General features: G+C 40.5%; 1 protein-coding gene across 5 annotated transcripts in view; it reads right to left on the bottom strand.

The window, feature by feature from the left end:
- Nucleotides 1-24,827, bottom strand: part of LOC143025466 (uncharacterized) — a 350,861-nt gene that overhangs the window by 123,125 nt on the left and 202,909 nt on the right. For all 5 annotated transcript variants that reach the window (XR_012966392.1, XM_076185165.1, XM_076185162.1 and 2 more), the window contains exons 7-8: nt 19,145-19,295; nt 17,839-17,965 (exon numbers count right to left, since the gene is read on the bottom strand). Coding sequence is in view for 4 of the 5 variants with exons in the window: in XM_076185165.1 (XP_076041280.1) it covers nt 17,839-17,965; nt 19,145-19,295 (278 nt within the window). In the remaining variant the exon portion in view is untranslated. The remainder of the gene's footprint in view (nt 1-17,838; nt 17,966-19,144; nt 19,296-24,827) is intronic.

Here is a 24,827-nt window from a genome sequence, read left to right as displayed (position 1 = left end):
CACACAATGTTACGTTTTTTCTGCACTGAGGGGTCATTTTCCGGCGATCACCCCTCTTCTTCTACTTTTAGCCGGAGATGTAGAGAGCAATCCTGGGCCCACCACAAAATACACATGCCCAACATGCTCTAAACCCATTACTTCGAGCAGACAGACAAAGGGCTCAGTTCAGTGCAATATGTGCAAAAACTGGGCCCACCTCACTTGTACAACACTTGCTGACACAAACCAATACACAAACACTTGGACATGTTCTACCTGCCCTCCAGTAACCCCAATCCCACCTCCCCAACCACAGCCAACACCCTTACCCACTCCCAATTTCCCTTTGCCCTTACCCCCGATTAGTACTCCCCTTCCTTTGTCCCCGATCTCTCCTTTCCCCCCCTCTGACCCAGATCCTACACCTTCCCCACTACCACCCCAACCTCAACCCCAAACGGCAACATACAACACATACAAAACACACAACATCAACATATTACAACACAACATTGACGGTATTAACACTAAAAAACATGAACTTGAACACTTTCTTAAACAACACAACATACACATTGCAATTCTACAAGAAACAAAATTAAGACACTCACACAAAACACCATCATTTCATAATTACACCACCATCAGACAAGACCGGACTGACGGCAATGGCGGTGGACTCATCACCCTGATCCACCATTCCATCTGTTTTGTGGACACAAGTGCCACAACCAAAATTCTCCTCCCTACCACAGATAACACAACAGAAACCCAATCCATTCGAATCCGCACAGGCAACAATTCAACACTAACAATAGTTAACATGTACATTCCCCCCCAATCATCCCCCACAGTTCCAAACACCTTCAGACCTCAACTCAGCCAACTAACCTCAATCCCCAACCTGATCATGGGTGGTGACTTCAACGCCAAGTCGACTGCCAGGTTTGTCGACAACCCTGACACAGACAGAGGGCTTGATATACAGACTCAATTCGACTCATTGACTATCATGAACAACACGCATAATCATACACATATCCCATACCAAGCCCTCTACACTCCCTCCTCTCCTGATATCACCTTTTGCTCCCCCTGCCTAACCCCAACAACATCATGGAGAGTGGTCGGAGCCCTTGGTTCTGACCACCTTCCAATCATCATCACCACCAAAACAAGATGCACCCCAGTTGGCCACAGACACACTTACACCAATTACAAGAGAGCTAACTGGGAAGCCTTTAATGAAGAGACAGAACAACATTTTGAAACACTTAACAGTACACCAATCACAAACATAAACAATGCTGTGCACGCTTTTAATACAATCATACAAAACGCAGACAAGAGATACATCCCTAGAGGCAACAGAAAATCACACAACCCCAACTTCACACCAGAAATCCAAGGCCTCATCAGACAACGTGACACACTTAAACACGATACCCCCACACCTATCCCTCAAAACATAGCAGACCAAATACAAACACTAAACACTGTGATTGCCAATAAAATACATGAACAAAAAACACAAAATTGGCAAAACTTTATCAATACACTTGATCACAAAACAAACACCAGCAAATTGTACAAAACACTCAACAGCATCACACTATCCAACACTAACACTACACGCTCTCACGCAGCAATAATCACAACAACAGATAATCTACCCTCAAACAGACAACAAGCAAACGCACTCATACGTCATTTTGCACAGACGAGCCATCTTACATCTCACCCTGACGACCGACGCACCATTCGACGTAAGAAAGACTTTCCCACAGACTCAGACTATACACCCTTCATAGACAGTCAGACAAAACTCATAATGCATAGTCTCAAGCACTCATCTGCCTGTGGCCCTGATAACATAAGCAACATCCACCTAAAACACATTGGACCACAAGGTATACACGCACTCACAAACATTGCAAACTACAGCTACTCACACAACACTATACCCGACATCTGGAAGCATGGTAAAATAATCACCATTCCAAAACCGAACAAAGACCCAACAATCCCAACATCGCACCGCCCAATCACACTTCTCTGCACCCCCTCTAAAGTCATTGAACGCCTAATACTTAAACTTGTCACACCATATATTCCCCTTGCTGACTCACAACACGGTTTTAGGCCACTACACTCCACAAACACTCTTCTGACAAACCTCACACAAAGAATTTTAGATGGCATCAATTCAGATAGGCCCCACCACAGAACACTTCTTATAACATTGGACATTAGTAAAGCTTTTGATGCTATCCCCCGCCACAACCTAACAAATAAAATATATAACACAGACATGCACAATAACACCAAAAGATGGCTGGCCAATTATCTGGCAGGCAGGAATGCTCATGTGTCATATAATGGCCAATCATCGCACATCAGAAACATTAAGAACGGAGTACCACAGGGCTCAGTTCTATCCCCCACATTATTTAATCTATACATGCATGACTTACCCACGCCAGACACCTCAGAAATACAAATCTCTTCCTACGCAGACGACATAACAATCACATGCACACATCGTAACACAGACAAAGCTGCAGAAATAATCCAGCCTTACCTTGACACACTCAACACATGGTTCATCACAAACAGACTCAAAATAGCTCCAACCAAATCTACAGCAACACTTCTCACCAACTGGACAAAAGAACACAAATACATACCTCATCTCTACATCAACAACACTCTAATACCACACACAAACACACCGAAAATTCTTGGTGTAACATACGATACATCCATGTCTTTCAAACAACACCTCAAACATAAAAAACAAATGCACACCTAGACTTAACGCACTTAAGTCAATCACTGGAACAACATTTGGACAAAACAAAGAAACTAATATAACAATATACAAACAATGCATACGCTCAGTGATGAATTATGCGAGTCCTGCATGGGCTCCTAATCTCAGTGAGACACACCACAACACCCTTCAAATCATACAAAACAAAGCCCTAAAAACAATTACAGGCTGCACAAATACATCAACTACAGACCATTTACACCATGAAACAAAAGTCCTCAAAGTCAAGGACCACCTTGACATGAGAGGCACACAAACACTTGCTGCAGCCACCACAAACACATCACACCCGCTACACTACATAGCAGAACACCCACACACACCAAGAAACATTAAAACTACACCCAAAGACCTTTATTACACACAGATACTCACAACTCTTCCTCCACAACCACCAAATACCAGCCTCCGGAAACATATTCATAATCATATCACTCACCGCTCCATTAACACACTGAAAGACAACACACTGCTGCATGCCAGACCCCCTGATATCCACCCTTCTGAATCCTCTCTCCCACGTAAGGACAGAGTCCACTTGGCCAGACTGCGATGCGGTCACCACCCAGCACTTCTAAGCTACCAGAAGAGGCTGGACGACCGTGTTGTGAACAGCTGCCCAGGATGTAACACTTCACCCCATACCATACAACACATAATGGAAGACTGCATTATACACAATCATGCACGCAAACAACACAACATACACTCTATAAAGGATTTGTGGGAAAACCCAGTTTCGGCTGTGGCCTTCCTTGGGGAGACGGGACTGCTCGGACAGACAGTCTAGGGAACGACAACAACAACAACAACTATATTCTCCTTCTGTCTCATCACTTTAATAACTGAGTCTTCAGTTTGTTCTCTCATTTGCTGTTTAATTATATCAGTAAATGCAACTTTACTGTTTTCTTTTATCGACTTCCATCCCTCTCTGTTTTCTTTACTATTCCTCTTCAATTCCTCATTCTCCACCTTTACTTCTTTTAACTGTCTTTTCAGGTTTTCTATTTCATCAGTTAAGTTTTTGTTCGCCTTCTCTAGTTCTTCCAATTTTTCAACCCTCCGTATAATATTGTTAACATGACCGAACCTACGCTCCAAGTCCTCGATCATCTTATCGACCTTCTCTTCTAGTCTTGTCAGTCGGGGGGGGTTTGTGTCCCCCCCACCCTCTTTAAATCCCTGGAAAATATTCTCATCACTTTCTACTGTATTGCTCTTATCTATACTTCTAATCTTTACATTTTTATTAGACATTTCATCGTCGTCGGGGGGTCGTTTGTTTACCTTTCGCCTGTCTGTCTGGGCCAAGTCTACTCCTTCCTCATTTCCTTCCATTTCCCTCAGTAATCCCTCCCCTTCTCCTCTTTCCCTACTTTCCTACTACCCCACGAGCAATTTCCCCCCCCACCCTGTAAATACAATAGGCACTTCTCTTTGCGTTGGGATCCACAATACTTCAATTTTCTTCAGAACGTCTTCTAAGCCGTCCGTTCGTTGAAGTGTGTGTGTGTGTGTGTGTGTGTGTGTGTGTGTGTGGTGTAACAATGATATGAGCTGTCTGTGAATTTCGCGGAATATTAGTCATAGCTTTGTGTTTGGTTCGATGTACATAATTCTAGCGATTAATAGGACTGGGCAGTTGGTTTTCGGATAGTGAACGTTATTGTTTTGTTGTTGCAGAAAACGTAGTTCATTGTTATAGAAGTGTTTTTCGTGGTGATTACTCTCGCGTACTGATTTTGAATTTTCCCATCAACTTACTATTTCATTATTTTGTTTTCCTATTATACCGTCTATTTCTACTTGAATATATTTCTGCTACAATTATACTTTATACATATACTGAATTATATATTATTGTATATATATTATAGTACGTATATATATATATATATATATATATATATATATATATATATATATATTCATATACCTCCAAAGTACTAAATTACAAACTTTTCCTTGACTCCACCACCACAATCTGGTAACATCTGGTAACATTGGACTCTGAGACACGCATGTGGCCAGTTGACGGAAAATGCTCAACTTAGCTTACCGTTCCCGCTAAATTGAGCTATTTCCGTAGACGCGCGTCTGGCCAGCTAGCGGAAAATGGTCAACTTAGCGGACCATTTACGCTAAGTTGAGCATTTTCATTATTGCTATTTGCAGTTCGCTAATTTGAGCTTCCGCTAAATTGAGATTCATTAAATCGGGCTTCTACTGTATTCACACAACACTATACCCGACATCTGGAAGCATGGTAAAATAATCACCATTCCAAAAACGAACAAAGACCCAACAATCCCAACATCGCACCGCCCAATCACACTTCTCTGCACCCCCTCTAAAGTCATTGAATGCCTAATACTTAAACTTGTCACACCACATATTCCCCTTGCTGACTCACAACACGGTTTTAGGCCACTACACTCCACAAACACTCTTCTGATAAACCTCACACAAAGAATTTTAGATGGCATCAATTCAGATAGGCCCCGCCACAAAACACTTCTTATAACATTAGATATTAGTAAACCTTTTGATGCTATCCCCTGTCACAACCAAACAAATAAAATATATAACACAGACATGCACAATAACCAAAAGATGGCTGGCCAATTATCTGGCAGGTAGGAATGCTTACGTGTCATATAATGGCCAATCATCGCACATCAGAAACATTAAGAATGGAGTACCACAGGGCTCTGTTCTATCCCCCACACTCTTTAATCTATACATGCATGACTTACCCACACCAGACACCTCAGAAATACAAATCTCTTCCTACGCAGACAACATAACAATCACATGCACACATTATAACACAGACAAAGCTGCAGAAATAATCCAGCCATACCTTGATACACTCAACACATGGTTCATCACAAACAGACTCAAAATAGCTCCAACCAAATCTACAGCAACACTTCTCACCAACTGGACAAAAGAACACAAATACATACCTCATCTCTACATCAACAGCACTAATACCACACACAAACACACCGAAAATTCTTGGTGTAACATACGATACATCCATGTCTTTCAAACAATACATCACAAACATAAAAAACAAATGCACACCTAGACTTAACGCACTTAAGTCAATCGCTGGAACAACATTTGGACAAAACAAAGAAACTAATACAACAATATACAAACAATGCATACGCTCAGTGATGAATTATGCGAGTCCTGCATGGGCTCCTAATCTCAGTGAGACACACCACAACACCCTTCAAATCATACAAAACAAAGCCCTAAAAACAATTACAGGCTGCACAAATACAACACCAACAGACCATTTACACCATGAAACAAAAGTCCTCAAAGTCAAGGACCACCTCGACATGAGAGGCACACAAACACTTGCCGCAGCCACCACAAACACATCACACCCGCTACACTACATAGCAGAACACCCACACACACCAAGAAACATTAAAACAACACCCAAAGACCTGTATCACACACAGATACTCTCTTCTCTTCCTCCACAACCACCAAATACCAGCCTCTGGAAACATATTCATAATCATATCACTCATCGCTCCATTAACACACTGAAAGACAACACACTGCTGCATGCCAGACCCCCTGATATCCACCCTTCTGAATCCTCTCTCCCACGGGGGATAGCATCAAAAGCTTTACTAATGTCTAATGTTATAAGAAGTGTTCTGTTGAGTGTTTTGTACAATTTGCTGGTGTTTGTTTTGTGATCAAGTGTATTGATAAAGTTTTGCCAATTTTGTGTTTTTTGTTCATGTATTTTATTGGCAATCACAGTGTTTAGTGTTTGTATTTGGTCTGCTATGTTTTGAGGGATAGGTGTGGGGGTATTGTGTTTAAGTGTGTCTCGTTGTCTGATGAGGCCTTGGATTTCTGGTGTGAAGTTGGGGTTGTGTGATTTTCTGTTGCCTCTAGGGATGTATCTCTTGTCTGCATTTTGTATGATTGTATTAAAAGTGTGCACAGCATTGTTTATGTTTGTGATTGGTGTACTGTTAAGTGTTTCAAAATGTTGTTCTGTCTCTTCAGTAAAAGCTTCCCAGTTAGCTCTCTTGTAATTGGTGTATGTGTGTCTGTGGCCAACTGGGGTGCATCTTGTTTTGGTGATGATGATTGGAAGGTGGTCAGAACCAAGGGTTCCGACCACTCTCAATGATGTTGTTGGGGTTAGGCAGGGGGAGCAGAAGGTGATATCAGGAGAGGAGGGAGTGTATAGGGCTTGGTGTGGGATATGTGTATGATTATGTGTGATGTTCATGATAGTCAATGAGTCCAACTAAGTCTGTATATCAAGCCCTCTGTCTGTGTTAGGGTTGTCGACATACCAGGCAGACGACTTGGCATTGAAGTCACCACCCATGATCAGGTTGGGGATTGAGGCTAGTTGGCTAAATTGAGGCCTGAAGGTGTTTGGAACTGTGGGGGATGATTGGGGAGGAATGTACATGTTAACTATTGTCAGTGTTGATTTGTTGCCTGTGCGGATTCGAATGGATTGGATTTCTGTAGTGTTATCTGTGGTAGGGAGGAGAATTTTGGTTGTGGCACTTGTGTCCACAAAACAGATGGAATGGTGGATCAGGGTGATGAGTCCACCGCCATTGCCGTGGGTCCGGTCTTGTCTGATGGTGGTGTAATTATGAAATAATGGTGTTTTGTGTGAGTGTCTTAGTTTTGTTTCTTGTATAATTGCAATGTGTATATTGTGTTGTTTAAGAAAGTGTTCGAGTTCATGTTTTTTTGTGTTAATACCATCAATGTCGTGTTGTAATATGTTGATGTTGTGTGTTCTGTATGTGTTGTATGTTGCCGTTTGGGGTTGAGGTTGGGGTGTTAATGGGGAAGGTATAGGATCTGGGTTAGAGAGGGGGAAAGGAGAGATTGGGGACAAAGGAAGGGGAGTACTGATTGGAGATAAGGGCAAAGGGAAATTGGGAGTGGGTAAGGGTGCTAGCTGTGGTTGGGGAGGTGGGAGTGGGGTTACTGGAGGGCAGGTAGAACATGTCCAAGTGTTTGTGTATTGGTTTGTGTCAGCAAGTGTTGTACAAGTGAGGTGGGCCCAGTTTTTGCACATATTGCACAGAACTGAGCTCTTTGTCTGTCTGCTCAAGGTAATGGGTTTAGAGTATGTTGGGCATGTGTATTTTGTGGTGGGCCCAGGATTGCTCTCTACATTTCCGGCTAAAAGTAGAAGAGGGGTGATCGCCGGAAAATCACTCCTCGGTGCAGAAAAAACGTAATATTGCATGTTGAGAAAAAGGATTGTGGTACTCCCCAAGGCAGTCATAGCTCCTCTTGGGGATCAGTGCCACCTGCATGGAGCCGGTGGCCAGGGCTGGTTGCCGCCGTTTGGCCCCCAACTCTTGGGGTTGGGGGGTGGTCCCACGACGTAGACGCTGCGGCTCCAGGACCTGTTGTATAGTTTTGGCACTCACTATTTCTCCATTTAGTTTGTTCCAGACATCAGTCACTCTATGTAGGAAGCTATTCTTTTTCAAAACTCTTCTGTAACTGTCCTTCTTTAGCTTCTTTTCATGTTCTCTTGTTTCTCTTCTGTCCCATTTTAATAAGCTATCTCTATCAAGAATTTCCATCCCTTTCATAATTCTGTAAATGGTCAATAAATCAACTTTTTTCTTCTCTGTTCCAGTGTTGATGGATGTAATTTTTCCAATCTTTGTTCGTATGTCAAATCTGATAGTGTAGGTGCCATTTTTTGTTGCTACTCTTTGTATTCTTTCTAATTTTCTCTTTTTTTTTTGTGCTAGGTGCTCAAAGTGTTGCAGTACTCTAGTTTAGGTCTTATTTGTGTAACCACTATTTTCTTTACCATTTCTTCATCCATGTAGTCAAAGGCCACTTTCATTGATCTTAATAAGTTAAAAGTCTCTACAAATAACTTATTTACATGTTTATCAGGTGTCAAGTCACTTGAGATAATTACTCCCAGGTCCCTTTCTGAATTTATTTTTTTGACTTCCTCGTTTCCAATTTTATATTGACCTGATATTCTATTTTTGGTTTTTCCAAATTCCATTATGCTACATTTCTTAATGTTAAAGTTCATTTCACATCTCTGACTCCATTCCCATATTTTGTCCAGGTCTTCTTGTAGCGATCTACAATCTTCTTCTGCGGTTACTCTCTTGAGTAATTTGGCATCATCAGCAAAGAAGTTCATGTAACACTTCACTCCCTCATCCATATCATTTATGTATATGGCAAACATTAAAGAAGCCAATACAGAGCCTTGCAGGATGCCACTCTTCATATCTTCCCAGTTCGGATTTTTGTCTCTCAGTGCCACTCTCATTTTTCTCCCACTTAAGGGGGTACGCGACACCTGGGGGGGTGAATTTGGTCAAGATATGGCATTTTTCAAAACTGTGTTCAAAATGTTCGTATACCACTTAGAAATAAATCCCGACAAATAATTTTCCAGCCGTGCGCAATTTAAAGGTCCTGGGTGAGGATTAAAGGGACAGATTTAAAGGCGCAACCCACACTAGAAGGAGGCGTGCCACTTAGGACCTTCAGGCGCAGCGAATAACGTTGAAATTTGATTGAATTTACACTCGCCCAGTGTATCAACGGCCAATACGATTGTGGAGGGGAAGGGAGGAAGGTGGAGGGAGAATATTTCGCCAACTTTGTGCGAAACTAAGCGTTAGTTACCGGCTAACTCTGAAAAGGGAAGTACGCATGTCTCATGAGCTCTCATTGCAATCTATTACTTTAGCTAGTACATATTACTCTTTAGTACAGTCATCATGGGTAGCAAAAAGAACAAAAGAACATCACAATGACAAAAAACAGCAGTCAAAGATGGCAAGCAGTCAAAGACGACTAAAGATCTCACCACCTCTCACTCCACCACCGCCCTCACCTGCACCTCTGTGACGGTGACAGAGGTAAAGGACAACATTAGACTAAACAATTCAAAGAGGAAGATTAAATCCAAAGAAGAAAGCAAGAGGAAAAAGATCAAGGCTATACAGGAAGAAGAAAGAAGAAGGGACATCATATGATGCTGGAGGGGGTGCCCTACCAACATAGATTGGCGAGGGGAATCTGATGAGGAAAGAGAAGGTGCCCACTACTGGAAAATAAACCTCTTTCCAATGATTTAGATACCCTGAAGACCCCCAGCAGAGAGGTTTCATATGAAGAAACCGCCAAAGGTGCAAAAAAGCAAATTATATGATGTTGTCGTCTGTGCGTCGTCACTACTGTGACATACTTATACTTTAGTTTTTCAGTATTTAAAGTACTTATAATTAAAATATGTTGATAATTTTTACTGTACTTACTTATTATATAATAAGAATTAAGCCATGAAAAAATCATTCAAATTGGTGAAACTATAAGCAAGTTACAGATATATTCATATTTCAAGTTGCCATATCTCCGTTCGATATTTTTCTACTTTTTTTTAATCATAAAAAATCTAATATACATTAGATTTAAATGAAACTTACAGGGAATATTACTTTTAGTAACTGCTAGGGCCGATCGTTCGAATATTTTGAATAGGATGGAAGAGTTCGCAGTAATAATGGAAACAGAGCAAAAAAATTGTATTTTTCACGATTTTTGCCAGCCATTAAAATTGAAATGCCTGTATGCAAAAGTATAAAGGAAATTGTTCAATTACTCAATGACCGGCCCTAGGTGTGCCTACTGACTAATCATAGCCAAAATATAAAACAAATTGGTTCACGTATTATGGTGCTGTGCACTTTTAAATGTCGCTACTGGTATACGTACATGTGTACATGTGTACATATGTACATGTGTACATACATCATTCTGCTTCACCTAAAATGTAAGCAATATGGATACCTATTTACCTGAGAAGTTTCAGCTCTTTACTCTAAATATTTTAGAAAATGACCTCCAGGTGTCGCGTACCCCCTTAAGAAATCCTTCATCCATTCCAGTACCTTGTATTTCTCCTATTATTTCAATTTTTCTTATTAACTTTTTATGTGACAGTTTGTCAAAAGCCTTCTGCAAGTCCAAGAAGGCGCAATATGACCAGCCATCTCTTTCTTGTATTATCTCAATTAATCTAGAGTTAAAGCATATTAAGTTTGTGGTACACAATCTTCCACTTCTAAAGCCAAATTGTTTAGGGTTTAATATTTTATTCTCTTCCAAGTGTTTGATCCATTTGTTTCTGATAACTTTTTCGCATATTTTTCCTACTGTACTTGTAAGGGATACTGGTCTGAAGTTTGTAGGATCCTCTTTGTTTCCTTCTTTACATATTGGTACTATGTTTGCATTTTTCCAATCTTGCGGTACCTTTCCTTCTTTGAGTGAAAAGTCTATTATCTTGTATAATTTGTCCTTCAATTCGTCTATACGCTCTTTCAGTATCCAATTTGCAATTCCATCTGGTCCATGCAATTTCCTAACATCTAGGTTTTTTATTTGGTCTCTTATTTCTTTCTGTGTTACCTTTATTTCTTTCATTTTAGAGGGTCTTTCTTGTTGTCCATCTTCCCAAAATTGAGCTCTCAATTGTAAAAACAGACCAGAAATGTCTGATCATAACTTCTGCCATTTCTGTGCTGTCCATATGTTCTTTATCTCCTTCTCGCAGTTTTACAATTTCATGTTTATCCTTTGTCACTTACATATCTGTAAAAGAGTTTAGGTTGATCCTTACATTTGTCTATAATAACTTTTTCATAATTTCTTTTTTCTTTCCTGCGTATATTCACATATTCATTCCTAAGTTTTATATATGTTTGCCATTTGGATGTTTTTTGTCTCTTTTCCATCTTTTCCAGGCTTTGTCTCTTCTGTCTTTAGCCTCACTGCACCTTTTGTTATACCAACACTTTATATAAATCTCTTTTTGCTTCTTCTTTGGTACATATCTATCAATTCCTTCCTTGTACTTTTCTTTGAATATATTCCATTTGTCTTCCATCTTTGTTTCCTCTTTGGAGAAATTATCCCAGTTTGTGTTTTGGAATTTTTTTCTTAGTTTTACAAAATCCATTTTGTTGTACATTAATTTTCCTTCTCTATGTTTATCATTCCTACCTACTACTTGATATGAATATACAGTGAATCAATGGGTAAAGGAAAATACCAGATACAGAAACAATGAGGAACCATCGAGACTAGATCTAATACTTATGTCAGAACATGAAATTGTGGACAGAATTGATTACAAAACTCCAATAGGGAAGAGTGACCATGTACTAATAGAACTCGAACTAAGAGAACAAATGGACTAAACCACTTCCATACGGTGACGCCTACGTAGGCGGCATGAGGAGCAAGTGGGTCTTCATCATATTTTCTATGGTTATCAAAATACACAGGTGAAAGAGAACGAATGATTGAGCACTGACTTTATTTTTTATAATGCGATTATGACGCAACATCGCACGTCGGGCAGCTAATGCTGCCAGACGTGCGATGTGCCCCGGAGTGAAAAGGTTAAGAAGAAACAAGAAACATTGAAAAGGAAGACTAATGTACAGGAAAACGAATATTGAGAAACTAAAAAAATTCTTTCAAAACGCAATGAAGAAACAAAGATGGAAGAGAAATGGAATATACTAAAAGAAATTTATAATGAGGGAGTGAACAAATATGTACCACAACAGAAGCAAGAAAGAGTATACATAAAAAGCTGGTACAACAAAAAATCTGGGTATTGGCTGCTTGTTATTGTGGCAAAGTAGCATGCAGTTGATACTTTAGGGTCTATATGGGGCGCCCCTACGGACCAGGGCCACACATCATTTTGTCTATGATAGAGGAAAACTCTTCACAGAGAAATGATGACACTTTTATACTATGACTGTCCCTCCGTTATGCTGTCCTCCGACCCCTTGCTGCTGTCCTGTACCATTTCTCTGAGTATTCATTTTCTGCTGTGGGGGAATTCCCTGTGGTGGGGAAAAAGAATATTGCCACCACAGGGGACATTCCTAAACGAAAAAGTAAAAGCATATGCCTTTTCCTTTTTGGCTACCTCCCTTGTAAGGGGGAAAAAGCCTTGGTATATGTATGTATGTACAACAAAAAATGTAGTGAAGCCAAAGATAAAAGAGACATAGCTTGGAAAAGATGGAAAAAAGATAAAAAACCAAGTATATGGCAAACATATATCAAACTAAGAAATGATCACATAAAAATATGCAGAGATGAAAAGAGAAACTATGAGAGCTATAATAGAAAAATGCAAGGAATGACCTAAACTATTGTACAGGTATGTAAATGGTAAACTAAAAAACAAGAAATTGAAAGACTGCACCAAGGGAATTATGAACATAAAGAAGTAGACGTACATACATACATATACCAAAGGCTTTTCCCCCTTACATGGGGGGTAGCCAAAAAGAAAAAGGCATAGAAACCACTCCCACCCATTCCATTCCCTACATATTCCACTCCCCTCCACCCTCCTCCCTCCCTCTTATCATGGCACCTACTGGATGACAGGTCATCCCTGCATCCTGTCCACTGCCCTGGGTCAGAAGCAGTGTCCCAAGACACAGCACATCCACAGCAAGGCTGCTTCATAAATTCAGCGACCCCCCTCTCCGTCCCCTCATGCAGAAAAGAAGACGGGGAGAAATCCCTTCGGGCTGCGTCAATTTTTGTTCTCATACGTACTTCCTCATCCCCCATCCCCCACCCACTCCCCCTCATGCATCACAGCATCATCCATACACAACCCTTCTCCATTCACCCCTATCTTCTGTCCTCTCCTGTTCTTCCTCAACAGGCATTCCTCTCTTTTGTAATGCCCCATTCACCCCACCCATCAATCTCATCCTGGGATGCCCCCTCATATTCACTCCTTCCACCTCTGCCTTCCACACTTTTTTTACTAGTCTTTCTTCACTCACTTTTTCCATGTGTCCAAACCATCCCAATACTCTTTCATCAACACTATCTTCCAGCTCTCTTTCCACCCCTGTCCTCCTCCTCACCTCCTCATTTCTCACTCTATCTAGCCTAGTAACCCCCATCATACTTCTCAGACATTTCATCTCAAACATATTCAAACTCCTTCTCTCCTCTTCTCTCATGCTCCATGTTTCTGCCCCGTACAGTGCTGTTGGCACAATCACTCTTTCATACAACCTCCTCTTAGCATCCATTCACAGATGTCAATTTCTCATTACACTTTTTAATCCACCGAGGCATTTACTCGCTTCTCTCAATCTACACTCCACCTCCACTCCTCCCCCTCCTGCCACATTCGCAGCCAAGTACCTAAAACTATTCACTTCCTCCAGCCTCTCACCCTTAGTGCTCACTTCCAGCCTGCTGTCACTCTCTCCCCTTGTATATCTCATCACCTTACATTTGCCCACATTTATCTTCAGCTTCCCTATTTCACACACCTTCTCAAACTCTGTCACTAACTTCCTCAATCCCTCCTCTGATCCTGCCACAAGCACAGTGTCGTCAGCAAACAACAACTGCCCCATTTCCCACTTTTCTCCACCTTCTACCATCTCCAACCCCTGACCCACTACCCTTGCATTCACCTCTCACACCACCTCATCCCTGTGTAGATTGAACAGCCAGGGCGACATAACACATCCCTGACGAAGTCCCACCTTTACCTCAAACCATTCACTCTCTCCATTTCTAATCCTGACACAAGCTCTACTACTCTTGTAAAAACTCTTGATGGCTCTTAACAGCTTTCCTCCTATCCCATAGATCTGCAGTACCTCCCACAGTGCCTTCCTGTCTACCCTGTCATAAGCCTTTTCCAGATCCATAAAAGCCCAAAAAACATCCTTACCTTTTCCTATAGCTTAATCACATATCTGTCTTACCACAAAAATCTGATCTACACAACCCCTACCTGTCCTAAAACCACACTGTTCCTCACCAATTACTCCCTCTCTTCCTCTCCTAATCCTGTCAGTCAAGACCCTCCCATAAGCCTTCCCAACTACACTCAACAAACTGATCCCACTGAAACTACTACACTCACACTTGTCCCCTTTTCCCTTGAGAAGTGGAACTATATAGGCACTCCTCCAGTCCTCTGGCACTCTACCCTCTCTCCAGCAAACATTAAATAACCTCACCAGCCAGTCCACCATAACGGTACCTCGTTTCTTCAGACATTCTGCATGGCATCCATCCAACACAGGTGCCTTACCTGCTCTCATCGTCTTAACCTCTTCACTCAGGGGCACATCGCACGTTTGGCAGCATTAGCTGCCCGACGTGCGATGTTGCGTCATAATAATCGCATTATAAAAAATAAAGTCAGAGCTCAATCATTCGTTCTCTTTCACCCGTGTATTTTGATAACCATAGAAAATTGATGAAGCCAGTTTAGAGAGAATGGAAATTACATAGGTACAACTACAATAAATATAATCAAGATGGCGACGTCGGCATCATCGAGTACCCACTTGCTCCTCATGCCGCCTACGTAGGCGTCACCGTATGGAAGTGGTTAACAGCTGCTTTCACTTCATCTTTCCCTATTTCTCCTTCATCTTCCTCAGTCATCACTCTCATTTTCTTAGCGCTTCCCACTGCAACTACCTTTCCCTCCCTATCCTCCTTCACATTTAGCAACTCCCTAAAATAATCTGCCCACCTTCATCTCACTGCCTTCTCTTCCATTATCATCTCTCCATCTGCACCTTTTACCTTTTCTTCTCTACTTGATTCGCCTCCTCTTCCTCTTTTAATTTCTTTCCAAACATCTTTTTATTACCTTCAAAATTTTCTGTCATACTCTTACCCCATTTCACATCTGCTCTCCTCTTTGCTTCCTTTATATTATGTTTAACTTCCCTTCGCTTTACTTTGTACCTCTCATACGATTCCCTTCTCCTAATTTGTAGCCAAACTATGAATACCGGTTTCTTCTCTTCTACACCCTTCTTTGCTTCCTCATCCCACCACTCACTACCCTTTCTTCTATTTCCTCCCGCCCTCCTTGTTCCACACACCATCTTTGCAGAAGTAGAAATGGCTGAAATTATGAACAATCATTTCAAATCAGTTTTTGCAATTGAAAGTTCACAAAACTGTGAGGTAATAGGGAGAGAGAGATACCTACCAATGAAAGAAATAACTGTGACACAGAAGGAAATCAGACCAAATAAAAAACCTGGATGTCAGAAAATCAGACAGTCCGGATGGAATTGCAAATTGAATATTAAAAGAATGCATAGAGGAGTTGATGGACAAAATATACCACATGACTGGAAAAATGCAAATATTGTACCAATGTATAAAGGAGGGAACAAGGAAAATCCAACTAACTACAGGCCAGTCTCCCTTACAAGCACAATAGCAAAAATATGTGAAAAAGTTACCCATCTACTTTTGTAGATGGGTTAAACATCTGGAAGAAAAAAATATACTGTATCCAAATCAATTTGGATTTAGACAAGAAATATCATGTACAACAAACCTGATCTGCTTCTATTTGAGACTAATAGAAATAATACAAGAAATGGATGGATGGGCAGACGGCACTTATCTAGACCAACAAGCACAATAGCAAAAATATGTGAAAAAGTTATCAAAAGTAGATGGGTTAAACATCTGAAAGAAAAAAATATACATACATATACCAAAGGCTTTTTTCCCCTTACACAAGGGGTAGCCAAAAAGAAAAAGGCATAGAAAACACTCCCAACCATTTCATTTCCCATATATTCCACTCCCCTCCACCCTCCTATCTTGGCACCTCCTGGATGATGGGTCATCCCTGCATCCTGTCCACTGCCCTGGGTCAGAAGCAGTGTCGCAAGACACAGCACATCCACAGCAAGGCTGCTTCATAAATTCGGCGACCCCCCCTCTCATGCAGGAAAGGAGAAGATGGGGAGAAATCCCTTCGGGCTGCGTCAAATTTTTTCTCATTCATACTTCCTCATCCCCCATCCCCCACCCACTCCCCCTCATGCATCACAGCCTCATCTATATACTGAATCCAAATCAATTTGGAGTTAGACAAGGAATGTCATGTACAACAAACCTGATCTGCTTCTATTCGAGACTAATAGAAATAATACAAGAAAGGGATGGATGGGCAGACTGCCCTTATCTAGACCTACAAAATGCATTTGATAAAAGTACCACATAAAAAACTAATAAGAAAAATAGAATCAATAGGTGGCATCAAAGAAAGATTATTAGAATCGATGGAAGACTTCTTGACTGGGAGGAAAGTGAGGGTAGATGATGCTAAATTGATGAGGAAAGTGAATATTGAAATGGATTGTGAATCACTACAGATGTGGGAAATAGACTTCAACATTATGTGTAGCATAATGGAGTTCGGAAAAAGTATTAAAAAAAAAAAAAAAAAAAAATACCAGGATAATATAAAATTGGAGCGAAGGAAGTAAAGAAAGTGGTATCTGAAAAAGGCCTAGGAGTAACTATCCTCTGATAAACAGATAAACAAAATAGTAAGGAGAATCTTACAACTTGGTAAGATCAATAAAGGTGGCTTTTACTTATTTAGATGAAGAAACGGTTAAAAAATACTAGTCACACTAATAAGGCCTAGACTAAGCTGCGACACTATGGTCACCCAGTACCAAAAATAATATAAAGAAAATTGAAAGAAAACAGAGCAGCCACAAAAATGGCCCCAACACTTTCAAATATGAGGAGATACTGGCTAAATTGAAATTACCAACTTTGAAACAATGAAGAGAAAGAGGCAACCTGCTGACCATCTACAGAATCATGAAAGGCATGGAAGTCTTTGATAAAGAAGACTTACTAAATTGGGATATGAGAAATACAATGGGACATGAAAAGAAACACAAAAAAGGATAAAGAAGAGACCTGAAAAAAAAAAACTGTTTTCCACACAGAGTGGTAGATAGTGTGTCCAAAAACTATACATGGATTTAAGAGCAAACTAGACACTGCAAGATACAAAGGCAGGACACCACAAGCATAACTCCCCTTCCCATAAGATACTAGTTAAATACACACATATGCATGTACATAAATTTACTTACCTTCAACGTTGTGTCTGCCACCACAATGATAGGACGGCGAAGAACATGAGCCAAAGCAAGAACATGAATTTCCTCAAGGCTTTCATATACATGACCAGTACATTCATCACTCTGTCCTCCCATAAACCTAAATGTAAATCACTTAATCAACTGCATATTCCAAAATTTTCATGTAGTTAAGTATGAAAAAATATATGCAAACTACAAAAAAAAAACAAGAAATCTGTTGAGTTTGAAATTTTTCATTTTGCAGTCAATGTCCAAAGACATACACTCTCCTGACTCAAAACAATCCTTTGAAAAAATGTATATAAGGGAACACAGACCATGAAAAGCTTTAAAATATTTTCAACTACACACAACAAAACTTGTGTATATACATATATATATATACAGTAAAAGCTCTTTTATCCGTTATTCTTGTATCCGGCTCCTTCTTATAACTGGCATACTATTCACGAGGAAATAACAATTTTGTATAAAAATGTAAAAATTCGAAAAAATAAAATTTAAAATTCCCATGCCTTTCCCGCCGCCGCCAGAGGCATGCATCTTTCCCGCCATCTCCCACAAATCCCGCTGCTCCGTTAGGCCCAGTGCCCACTGTAATAAGACGCCTGATGTTAAGCGTGCGACTGTCTATTAGCAACTCTCTCAACACACAAACACATACCGACAGCAAAGGAAGGCAGTGATGGCTGAGTTGAAGGATATGCGTGGTAGTGCTAAGCTTAGCGTCACTGATGAAGCTCTTCAGGAGTGGATGGAGGTCGACAATGACGAAGCTATCACCCCCACACTAACTGACGACGAAATCATTCAGGCAGTGATTGAGGAGAAGCATGGTAAGGAAACAGAGGCTGATAGTGAAGAGGAAGATGACCCAGAGCCAAGAGTAATGTGGAAGGATGCCGCTAAAGGATTGGCAACATTTATCAAGTTTGTGGAGCAGTGCACCTACATGGGGACTCACGACATGATGTCTCTTCACTGTCTTCAAAATGAATTTTTAATGCACAGAGACAAACATTCTAAACAAAGACATACGTGATTTCATGAAAATAAATAAAGATAAATAAATATGAATATACTGGTAAATAAATAAACAACAAAAGTGAAGCCATTCAATGAATTTTATTTAAGTACTCTATGAATAAAGGCAATAAATGTATTTTTTTAATATTCCTTCTCGTAACCGGGATTTCCCCTTTCCGGCATGTCTTTGGTCCCACTCGTGCCGGTTAAAAGAGCTTATACTATATATATATACTGCATTAATATGTGAACAGGCATGGCTGATACAAACCCGTTACTTAGTCTCTTAGTGTGTGACAATTTGTCCGATGCATTATTGTTGTCACTGTTGGCAGATCCTGAGCCTCCTCGTGGTGCACTGGATGCTAAGCGAAGAACATTTGCCCACTCAGCCTCCCACTCTTCTTGGCTGTATACTAGCCCTGAAGAAAAATCATTAGTCTTAACAAAAAATCACATTCATAACCCATGTTACTCATTCTGGTAAATGACAGAGTTTGGGAGAGCGTGTGATAGAAGAAAGCTGAAGATAAATGTGGGTAAAAGTAAGGTGATGAGATGTACAAGGGGTGAAAGTGGCAGTAGACTGGAAGTGAGCATTAAGGGAGAGCGACTGGAGGAAGTGGATAGTTTTAGATACTTGGGTGCAAATGTGGCAGGAAAAGGTGGAGTAAAGGTGGAGGTAGAATGTAGATTGAGAGAAGCGAGTAAATGCCTTGGTGGATTAAAAAGTGTAATGAGGAATAGAAATTTGGGAATGGATGCTAAGAGGAGACTGTATGAAGGAGTGATTGTGCCAACAGCACTGTATGGAGCAGAAACATGGAACATAAGAGAGGAAGAGAGAAGGAGCTTGAATGTGTTTGAGATGAAGTGTCTGAGAAGTATGATGGGGGTTACTAGGCTAGATAGAGTGAGAAATGAGGAGGTGAGGAGGAGAACAGGGGTGGAAAGGGAGTTGGGAGATAGGGTTGATGAAAGAGTATTAGATGGTTTGGACACGTGGAAAGAATGAGTGAAGAAAGACTAGTAAAGGAGGTATGGAAGGCAGATGTGGGGGGAGTGAACATGAGGGGACGTCCTAGGATGAGATGGATGGATGGGGTGAAGGGGGCTTTGGGGAAGAGGGGAATGTCTGTTGAGGAAGGACGGGAGAGGACAGAAGACAGGGGTGAATGGAGAATGGTTGTATATGGAAGATGTTGTGATGCATGAGGGGGTGAGGTAGTGTATGTGAGCAAAATTTTGACGCAGCCCGAAAATGTGCAAGGCAAACATCATCATAGTGAGCGATAGCCCGACTAGTGAACACTTTTTCTGGGTGATTCTTTTCAACAAATTCCGAAACTTCATAGAATTTTCCTAAAATGTCTTTTATTTGGGCTGTCAGAATAATGGCTGCCTCCCCTTCGTCTTTACTGAACTCCTACGCACTGCCGTGTGTTGCATCGCCTCCAACTCCCTCAGCTCCTCTGTTGAAAGCTCCTCGTGGTGCTCCTGAATCAACTCGTCGATGTCCTCGTCATTCACCTCAAGCCCCATGCACTTTCCCAGCGAAACAATTTCGTCAACTTCAGGCTCAACTTTACCCTCCAACTCCACCTCGAACCCCTCAAAATCTCATGGGGCAAAACCATCGGGCCACAGCTTTCTTCAAGCCGCATTAAGGGTACGCCTGGTCACCTCCTGCCAAGCCATGACAATTATCTTGAGGCAACCAACAATATCGAAGTGCTGCTTCCAAAACTCACGAAGGGTAAGCTGGGTGTTTTCAGTGATGTCGAAACACCTCTTGAACAAGTGTTTCGTGTAGAGTTTCTTGAAGTTCGAAATGACTTGTTGGTCCATGGGCTGGAGGATAGAGGTGGTGTTAGGTGGGAGGTACAGCACCTTAATAAATGAGAACTCCTCCAGGATATCATCTTCGAGGCCGGGCGGATGGGCAGGTGCATTATCAAGAATGAGGAGGCACTTGATGGGGAGATTGTTCTCCTCTAGGTACCTCTTAACAGCAGGGCCAAAAACCAAATTGACCCACTCAACAAAAAATTGTCTGGTAACCCAGGCCTTGGCACTGGCCCTCCATAGCACCTGAAGTTTTTCTTTTAATATTTTGTGGGCCTTAAATGCTCTGGGATTTTCGGAGTGGTACACCAGCAGGGGCTTGATTTTACAATCCCCACTGGCATTGGCACACAGGGCAAGTGTAAGGCGGTCCTTCATGGGCTTGTGTCCTGGCATTTTTTTTCTCTTCTACTGTGATGAAGGTACGGCGAGGCATCTTTTTCCAAAAAAAGACCAGTCTCGTCACAATTAAAAATTTGCTGTGCAAAGTAGCCTTCATCGATCTTAATTGTTCAAATTTTCGCACAAATTCGTCGGCCGCTTTCTGGTCGGCGCTAGATGCCTTGCCATGCCGAACAACAGAGTGAATTCCAGTCCTCCTTTTGAACTTCTCGAACCACCCACGCGATGCCTTAAACTCCTGGTGTGGTTCTTGCGCCGAAGTTCCCTCGCCTGCATCCATCTTTACGAGGTCATTAAAGATGGCGGTCGCCTTTTCGCAAATTATGGTCTCGGTCACTGTCTCCAGCTATCTCTTTTCTTTCTCCTTTATCCACACGAGTAACAACCTCTCCATCTCATTGTTCACTGCCGACCTCCTCTTCGAAATGACAGAGGCCTTTGGAAGGAGTCATAGCTTTTAGGGCTTCCTTTTGTTTTAATATCGTGCCGATCGTAGATGGATTATGGCCATATTCTTTGGCGAGATCAACCAAACACATCCCTTTTTCATACTTTTCTATTATCTCTTGCTTTGTTTGTATGGACAAATCAACTCTCTTCTTCTTCGCACCACTTTTCTCCATCACTTTCTTGGGGCCCATAGTGAATAAAAGTTAATACACACACGTAAAGTTGCAATAAACACTAACAAAAGCGGACGAAAAACAGTCCGAACACTTCGTGCTTTACTGAATTTCGTTAGTGTGAGACCGAGGCTTCGGTGATCCTCGTGGGCCGACGGGAAAACGAAGAGGATTCTGGGTATACGCACATACACACAGAGGTCCCTCCTAGCCAATGGGATGCCAGTAAGATGCTGGGCAATAGCCAATGGCAGAGCAGCTCGGACGCGCCACTTTCAAACCAAGATACAGGATGCTACAAGTATGTTTACGTTTGGTGGACTCTGGGAGCTGTGAGTAGCAGCGCGTATTTTGAAATTTTCGCCTTTCCTATCCTGAAATTTCTTTTGTAACAAGAGGCAATATTTTTCCGAAGAAGTGTTTCGTAACCTGAAAATTTCGTATGTAGAGCCTTTCGTAAATAGAGGTACCACTGTATATATACACATATTGGTACAATATTTGCATTTTTCCAATCTTGTGGTACTTTTCCTTCTTTGAGTGAGAAATCAATTACCCTGTGTATTTTGTCTGTTAGTTCATCTATACATTCTTTCAATATTCAATTTACAATTCCATGCGGCCCATGTGACTTTCTGACATCAAGGTTTTTTATTTGGTCCCTTATTTCTTTCTATGTCACCATTATTTCTTTCATTGCGGGGGATCTTTCTGTCTTTCCTTTCAATTTTGTGATTTTTCAACTGTGAGTACAGATTTAAAATGTTTGATCATAATTTCAGCCATTTCTACATCTCTATATTTTTAATTTCCATCAAACAGTTTCACTCTTTCATGTTTGTCTTTTAATTTGTCATTTACATATCTGTAGAATAGTTTAGGTCGGTCCTTGCATTTTTCTATTATGTCTTTTTCATAGTTTCCTTTTTCTTCCCTGTGTATTTTTACATATTCATTTCTTAGTTTAATGTATATTTGCCATTTGGCCTTTTTTTTTTTTTCTTTTTGTCATTCCATCTTTTCCAGGCTTTGTCTCTTCTATCTTTAGCTTCACTACACTTTTTGTTATACAAACACTTTATTTACCAAGTTGTATTATACGTGAAGGGAGCTATGCTCGTGGTGACCCGTCTTTGTATCTTTCAGCATAAAGTTTTTTCTTAAAATCTTGTATAGTGTTTGCACACACTGTTTTGTTGTCTAATTTATTCCATGTATCTATCACTCTGCGTGAGAAGCTGTTCCTTTTTAAATTTCTTCTGTAACTATCTTTTTTTAGTTTCTTTTCGTGTCCTCTCGTTTTACCGTTGTCCCATATTAACAAGTCTCCCTATCTAAAACTATTCCTTTCATTATTCTGTAGATAGTCAGCAGGTCACCTCTTTCTCTTCTCTGTTCCAAAGTTGGTAGTTCTAATTTGGATAGTCTTTGCTCATATGTTAGTTCGGAAAGAGTTGGTACTAGTTTGGTTGTTACTCTTTGTAACCTTTCTAGTTTTTTAATGTTCTTTTTGGTACTGGGTGTTCAGTGCTGCTGCGTACTCGAGTTTTGGTCTTATTAGTGTAGTTAGGATTTTCTTTATCATTTCTTCATCCAAATAGGCAAATGCCACTTTGATTGATCTCAATAAATTGTAGGTTTCTCTGATTATTTTGTTAATATACTTATCTGGTGTCATGTCCTTGCCAATAATCACCCCAAGATCTTTCTCTGAGTTTACTTTTTTCACCTTTTCTTCACCAATTTTGTAATCTTTTGATATTCTGTTTTTACTCTTTCCAAACTCTATTACACTACATTTCTTTATACTGAATTTTACTTCCCACTTTTGGGTCCAATTCCAGATCTTGTCCAAATCTTGTTGCAATGAGTTGCAGTCTTCCTCCGTTTTTACCTTCTTTAGTATCTTTGCATCATCTGCAAAGAAATTCATATAACACTCTACACCTTCATCCATGTCATTAATGTATATGGCAAACATGATCGGGGCCAGTACTGATCCCTGCGGGACACCGCTTTTCACTTCTTCCCAGTTTGAGAATTTTTCTCTAATTACAACTCATTTTCCTTCCAACACTTTATGTATACCCTTTTTTGGTTTCTTTGGTACTTATTTATCTATTCCCTCCTTGTATTTTTCTTTTAGTATGTTCCATTTCTCTTCCATCTTTGTTTCTTCACTTAAAAATGTTTCCCAGTTCATTTGAAAAAAAATTCTAAGTTTTTTGAAGTCTGTTTTGTTGCACATTAGTCTTCCTTTTCTATGTTTTTCAGTTTATTCCATGTATCTATTAATCTGTGTGGAAAACTGTTTTTTTTTTCAGATCTCTTCTGTGACTGTCTTTCTTAAGTTTCTTCTCGTGTCCTCTTGTATTTCTTCTGTCCCATTTAAGTGGGTCATCCCTATCAAGAATTTCCATCCCTTTCATAATTCTGTAGATGGTTATCAAATCACCTCTTTGTTCTAGGGTTGATAAATTTAGTTTGTCCAATCTCTGTTCGTATGTCAAATTGCAAAGTGTTGGTGCCATCTTTGTCATTGCTCTTTGAATTCTTTCCAGTTTCTTTATGTTTTTTTCTGGTACTAGGTGTCCATAGAGATGCTGCGTATTCCAATTTTGGTCTTACCAGTGTAACTAATATCTTCTTTACCATTTCCTCATCTATGTAGTCAAAGGCCACTTTCATCGATCTTAATAAGTTATAAGTTTCTTCAACTATTTTGTTGACATGTTTGTCTGGTGTCATGTCATTTGAGATGATTACTCCTAGGTCCCTTCCTGAGTTTACTTTTATAATTTCCTTTGTACCAATTTTATATTGACCCGAGATTCTATTTTTGCTTTTTCCAAATTCCATTACACTACATTTCTTAATGTTGAAATTCATTTCATTCTTTTTACTCCATTTCCAGACTTTGTCCAGGTCTTCTTGAAAAAATTTGCAACTTTCCTCTGTACTTACTCTCTTCAATAGTTTTGCATCATCTGCAAAGTTCATATAACATTGCACTCCTTCATCCATGTTGTTTATATAAACAGAAAACATTATCGGAGCCAGTACAGAGCCTTAGGGGACTCCGCT

Source organism: Oratosquilla oratoria, chromosome 5, assembly GCF_046742065.1.
Source record: "Oratosquilla oratoria isolate Oo_2021 chromosome 5, ASM4674206v1, whole genome shotgun sequence".
NCBI classification, from domain to species: Eukaryota; Metazoa; Arthropoda; class Malacostraca; order Stomatopoda; family Squillidae; genus Oratosquilla; species Oratosquilla oratoria.
This window is presented reverse-complemented; position numbering and strand designations above follow the sequence as displayed.